Source organism: Tupaia chinensis, unplaced genomic scaffold, assembly GCF_000334495.1.
Source record: "Tupaia chinensis unplaced genomic scaffold, TupChi_1.0 Scaffold000146_1, whole genome shotgun sequence".
Classification (NCBI taxonomy): Eukaryota; Metazoa; Chordata; class Mammalia; order Scandentia; family Tupaiidae; genus Tupaia; species Tupaia belangeri.
Window position 1 is genome coordinate 2105135 of NW_006159616.1, and position 6272 is coordinate 2111406.

The window sequence follows — 6272 nt, forward strand, 5'->3', positions numbered from 1 at the left end:
GCAGCGGGCCCGACGGTGCGCACCCCCTGATGGCGCGGGCCGACCTGGACGAGCTGCTGGTCCGCGCCACGTTCTCCTCAGTGCCGCTGGCGGCCAGCATCAGCGCAGTCAGCCTGGAGGTCGCCCAGCCCGGACCCTCAGAAGGACCCCGGGCCCTCGAGGTGGAGGAGTGCCGCTGCCCCCCGGGCTATGTGGGCTTGTCATGCCAGGTGAGTGTGGCCCGCCTGGGCAGCGGTCATGGCCGCGCCATGATGGCCGTGCACTCGGCATGGTCTCATTCTTCCTCTCAACAGCCCAGACACGTGCAATCATCCCCTTTGACGTATGGAAAAATGGCTGTGCTGAGGGGCCCGTGACCTGCCCGAGGGCAGCGGGAAGTGGCTGACAGCAAAGCCTCGCATGTCCTAACCCCGGACAGCGCTGCCTCGTGCAGGCTGCAGTCCCCAGAGGGGAAGACCCTTCTCTGGCCCTCAGGGTCCCTGCCAGAGTTGAGGGACAGAAACATCCAGGGCAGAGCACGGAGACATCTCCGAGAGGCGACCCATGTGGGTGGCGGGAGTGCAGGTCGGAGAGCAGAGCACCAGAGGCTCCCCAGGAGGAGTAGTGGGGAACGACCTGCGATGCTGCAGGGTCGCCCCAGGAAACCAGGAGGACCCAGTCTCCTAAGTGTGGAGCAGGCGCCCACGGTGGGCAGACCAAGCTAAGGGCCAGGACCACTCCTCTGTGGAGTGAACAAGATAGACAGGCAGGGGGCAGGCGTCCCGTGTGGAGGGGAGGGCAGTGCACGAGACAGAGCATCACTCGGACGGCCCTCAGGACAGCCTCCAACGGCCGCTGCAGGGCTGGCTGGCCTTGGGAACGCTGGGAGGGCAGGAGTTCCCCACTGGCACACTGCAGGCTCCCAGTTACTGTGCGGAGAATGGCTATGGAGCCAAGGGAAGGAGGGGTCACCAGAGGGTGTCAGGGAGGTCGGGCGTGGGTCAAACAAGCCCCCCAGTTTTATATCCGGCATCTTCTCTGGAGCTTCGAGCATTTTGAAATTGAAATACATAAATCTCATGCTCTGCAAAGTCACAAAGTCTAACGCATCTCGGAGGAGGAGGAACCTTGGGAAAGAAAGGCAAAATCCTTGGCACACATTTTTGGAGCAAACAGAACAGATTTATGAACCTCCCTTTGAAGTCCCTGGGAGGCGGTCTGGGGAGGTTTCAAAGAAGAGGAGACAATGGAAATGCATTGTTTTCGGAGCCACGAGGATGGGCACAAACGTCCCTGTGCACACTGCCAGTTTCACTTGATTTAAGGAACACAAACAGCTCTGAGGGTCCTCGAGGGCTCGTGCTAAATCTCCCTGTCCTGAACCTGCTTTTTCCAGTTAGAGGTTGAGTTTTTCAATAAAGTCCCTTCCTGCCAGAAGAACCTGAGGGGACAAAGTCCCAGGAATGGGGAAGGGCCCCCCCATAAGGATGAAATAGTGTTTCACTAAATTCTGAAAGGCTGAAGATGCCAGGCAGGGCGGGAAGAGGCACTCCCCAGCTCTGGAGCCTCGAGAAAGGGAGGAAGAAAAATGGAGGCTGACGGCCATCGAGGAGGGGCTCCTGGGATGGAGGGTTGGGTCCAGGATTCCTCTCCAGGAGCCAGTGGGAGTCTGGGTGCTGGGGCAGGGCTGGAGAGAGTGGGGTTCAGGGTCTCCTGGCCCTGGATGGGGAACTGGAGACCCGCCCTCCCATCTGCAGGACTGTGCCCCCGGCTACACGCGCACTGGGAGTGGGCTCTACCTCGGCCACTGTGAGCTGTGTGAGTGCAACGGCCACTCGGACCTGTGCCACCCGGAGACCGGGGCCTGCTCGGTGAGATGCAAGCAGGGCCTGGCAGGTGCCAGGGCTGGGTGCAGGGCAGGGAGGACTGGGCTTGGTAAGTAGGCCTGGGTCCAGGACAAGGCCATGGGGCACGGCCTGTGACTACAGGCTGGGTCCCGAGGTGGCTCCAGGCCTGGTGAGGTGGCCAGAACTATGGCATCATGCCCTTCTTTGTAAAGAATAGTTTGGTTCTTACTGTTTCTTATCACCAAAGTGGCACCTGTTCTCTGCAGAGGAGTCTGACCGCAGAGCTAATTAGACTGAGAAACCACAAAGTGTAATCTCCTGGGAACCAGCAGTTAGTGTAATGGCTATGTCGCTGGACTCCCACGTAGTCAACCGCGGTTCGCATCCCGGACCCGGTGGGTTAAAACTCACGCCGGGCGCGTGTGTGTGCGTGCCCAAGATCCCGGGAGGAGAAGGGATTGCGGTGTGGCCATCCCCCCTGGGGGGTGATTTCTCGCTTTCTGTCTCTCTGTCTGGCGAGCGCATGCTCCCTATAGCAAAAATCTCTCCCCCCCAAAAAAAAGGTGTAATCTCCTTATTCGGTCCCCCAAAAATCACTGTGAGGCTTAGTGTGGGGTCTCTCCTCCTTTCCAGGCAAGTATATGCACACATTAACGCCTTTCCTGGTTTTCTTTTTCTTTTTGCTATGGGTTGTGTGCACTCACCAGACAGAGAGGAGAAGTGAAAAATGGCCCCCGGGGCGTGGACACAGTGCAGTGCCTCCTCTTCTCTCAGGACTTTGGCCACACATACCCCAGGCTCCCAGGTCTGGACCTCAAACCACACAGCCAGCCACGTGGGATCCAGCCGCCTTAACCTCCATGCCGCTGGCCGGCCCCACTCACTTCTTGTTATAGATGGACATACAGCCGCCGTGCTTGGCAGTCACTCTCCTCAGTTACTTGTTCCTGAGCATCTCTCTACCGTGTTTTTTCCTACCCAGACTTTCCAAACACGTGCGCACACGGTCCAGGTCCGGTGGCCAGCAGAGCCCTCGGCCAGGCATGGCGTGGGGAACGCACTGTTAATACACAAACATGACCTCTCTGGAAGAGACTGTATACCCCACACGTTTGTTTTCTTCTTTTATGAGAGTGGTAAGGAGAGACAGGAAAGAGACAGAGATACGCGTCTTGACAGGGTCTCTCGCTGTTGCCATTCTCCTGCCTAAGCCTCCCGGCTAGCTGGGACCACAGGCATGCGGGACCACACGTGGCACGTCCAGGTGGCCTGGGAAGTGCGCCCCTGCCTCCTGTGCTGTCCAGCGTCCTGAGGGGCGGTGCGCAGATAGCCAGGCCCCATACACGTGTCGATGATGAAGCATGTGTTTTCAGATCTCTGCTCCCAGATACGCAGGTGTGCACCTAGCTTTCCTTTGCTATGACAGGTATTTAGGTAGGAAAAGATAAGAAATGTGACCAGCATCATTTCTTTTTCATTATCGGCAGAGGGTCTGTGCACTTGCTGGAGAGAGACAGGGAGCAGAAGATAGAAAGCAATAGGTCGTGGTCGTGGTCACACCGCCATCCCTTCTTCCTCGCCGTCCCACCTCGCTGGATTGTTGTGCACGCACACACACGCCCAGTGCATTTTCCAAGCTGTTGGGGCCAAGATTCAAACCAAGTGGTTGGCCATGTAGGGTCTGGCTCCCTTACCCGCCAGGCCACAAGGCCGGCTCTATGTCATCCTGCTCCAGTTCCCTATAACTGCATGTTCCGTTTGGTTTCTAGTATTTCGTTCTCATAAACACCACCGAGAAGAATATCCCTCTCATAACGCCTGCATGCCTTCCCTGGTTATTTCTTTGAGATAAGCTCAGAGTTGGAATTGCTAGATTGAGGGTTGCAGGGTTGAAGGGCTTTGGCACGTTTCACCAAATGGCCAGTGTCTGACGCTCGCTGGTCCTGCAGCAATGCCAGCACAACGCCGCCGGCGAGTTCTGTGAGCTGTGTGCACCCGGCTACTATGGAGACGCCACGGCCGGGACGCCTGAGGACTGCCAGCCCTGCGCCTGCCCGCTGGCCAGCCCGGAGAACATGTGGGTGCCCTTGCTTGAGGCCCGAGGATGAACTCGCGCTGGGGACTAGAGGGCACCATGCTGCCTTTGGGGTGTACGTCGGCGAAGCAGGGTGAGGAGTGGACTTCTGGCCTGACCTTTGCCTCCCCTACCCCAGGTTCTCCCGTACCTGTGAGAGCCTGGGAGCCGGCGGGTACCGCTGCACAGCCTGCGAGCCTGGCTACACCGGCCAGTACTGTGAGCAGTAAGTTTGCAGACGGGGCTGGGGAGCGGGGGCCACACCAGCCAGTACTGTGGGTGGGGGGTGCGGTGAATACAGACAGGTGACAGCCCCAGCTAGTGTTGCTCAGAAGTCTCCATTGTGACCTTTCCCTGCCCAGAGCCCTTCCAGGATGCCACACTGCCCTGGCGACAGGCCTTAGGCAGCCCTTCCATGTTTCAGTCTCATGCTGGGCTTCACTTTTTAAATGTTTAATGTTCAGGTCTTTCATGCTCTGTTCCCTCTGCTTGGGACAGTCTTCACTGCCCCAGACCTCCCCTTCCTGGCTAATTCCTGCGTAACCTTCTAGACAGCTCTGTTCCCTCGATCAGTGGCTGGCGGGGGCTGCTGTGTGCTGTGCAGTGTGCCGAGGGGGTGGGCCAGATTCCGTCCTGGTCCTTACAGAGCCTCGCACCTGTCACAGAGTAGCCATGCAGGACACAGGACACAGGCTGCTCTGAGGACTAGGACACTCTATCCTCTCCTCCGGGCAGCCCCGCATCACTGACCCTGTGCCCTCACAGCTCTCGTTTTACACGTTTCCAGCTAGTCAGTTCCACGGGAGGGCCATCGCATTCACTGTTGTAGCTCCCGCCACGCCAGGTGCCTGACTCGTAGTAGCTGCTTAATAAACAGTTGTTGAATGAATCTTTCCCTGGAGAATACAGGCCTTACCTCCCTCAGTACCCAACCTGCACATACTCTCTTCCGCTCCCTGTTCTTAGCCCACAGAGGTCCTGGTCTCTTTGTCCCCCAAGTCCTCCGTACCCAACATGGGTGGCTGGCTGAGCGTCCAGCTCCCCCGGTCTCCATGAGGCACTGGGATTCTTGGCCCTGACAGAGCTGGTCCTTGTTCCTCCTTACAGGTGTGCCCCAGGTTACGTGGGTAACCCCAACGTGCGAGGGGGCCGGTGTCTGCCACAGGGTAAGTGGCTGCCCACCACAGGGTGGTGGGTAAGGTGGGCACTAGGGGAGACCTGGGAGACAGGGCTGAGGATGGGCATCTGGCTCTCGGGAAGCAGAGCCATCTGAGGCAGTGCTGGGGGCCTCCTGCCTGAAAGGCCTCTCCTGCCCCTACTCTTCCAGCAGACCAGGCCCCGCTGGTGGTCCAGGTCCACCCTGCTCGGAGCGTCGTGCCCCAGGGTGGCCCCCACTCCCTACAGTGCCAGGTCAGCGGGAGCCCGCCTCACTATTTCTACTGGTCCCGAGAGGATGGGCGGCCCTTGCCCAGCAGCACCCAGCAGCGACATCAAGGTACCCACGGCCCCTGAGCCACCCCAGCGGAGGGAGGCATGTCCCTGCCTGTGGCTGCCTACCGGTGTCCTATGCTAGCGTGCAGGGCTGCGTGGGAAGGGGCACGCTCTCTCATGCACCCCTTCCCTCCTGCCAGGTTCCGAGCTCCACTTCCCCAGCGTGCAGCCTTCGGATGCAGGGGTCTACATCTGCACCTGCCGTAACCTCCAGCATACCAACTCCAGCCGGGCGGAGCTGCTGGTCGCCGGTGAGTCCCTGCACAGCCGGTCCTGGGCTGGGCCACAGCCACAGCTCCAAGCCGAAGGTGCACGCATCTGCCCAGAGGGGACAGCGGCCGCCTAGACTGGGTAGTGGCCGTGAGACTGGGTGAGGGCGATGGTGCAGTGAAAGCCCTCCAGAGGCAGCATCAGCAGGACTGACTGGTGGTGAGGACAAGAGAAAAGGATGAGGCCCGGAGGTCCAGGTCCTAGCTGCAGATGGGATATGAGCTGAGGAGAGCTCCTCTCTAGGAGTCTTCACCTGGGTTCCCCGTCATCAGGGTCTGAGACGAGGGTTTGCGTGTGAGGAGGCGAAGGCGGATGGGGAGGGAACGCAGCTCATCCGGGTGTGGGTCAAGCTACTGACCCCCAGGAGCAGTTGTTACTTACATGGGCAAGGAAACGGACAGTGCCCCGCGCCCTGGGTCGGGAGCTGAGGCGTGTGTGCCCCAGCTGTCGGCAGTCACCACCGCGGCTCCACCCCCTGCACGTCTTCGCTGCCCGGCGTGCCCTGTGGTTCAGGGCCTCAGAAAGCTCTGGGGCAGAGAATGCAGGGCTGGCCCGAATCAGCAAAGGGAAGAGTCGGGGGGGGGGGGACGGCCAGCCCCCCCTACCCCGCG

General features: G+C 59.7%; 1 protein-coding gene across 1 annotated transcript in view; it reads left to right on the forward strand.

The window, feature by feature from the left end:
* The window catches only part of HSPG2 (heparan sulfate proteoglycan 2), a gene marked incomplete in the record, with an annotated part of 117566 nt that overhangs the window by 73628 nt on the left and 37666 nt on the right, over positions 1 to 6272 (forward strand). Inside the window, 7 exon segments of the mRNA XM_027770665.1 lie at positions 60 to 209; positions 1737 to 1850; positions 3776 to 3903; positions 4040 to 4126; positions 5008 to 5066; positions 5228 to 5395; positions 5532 to 5642. Of these exon segments, the coding sequence (XP_027626466.1) occupies positions 60 to 209; positions 1737 to 1850; positions 3776 to 3903; positions 4040 to 4126; positions 5008 to 5066; positions 5228 to 5395; positions 5532 to 5642 (817 nt within the window).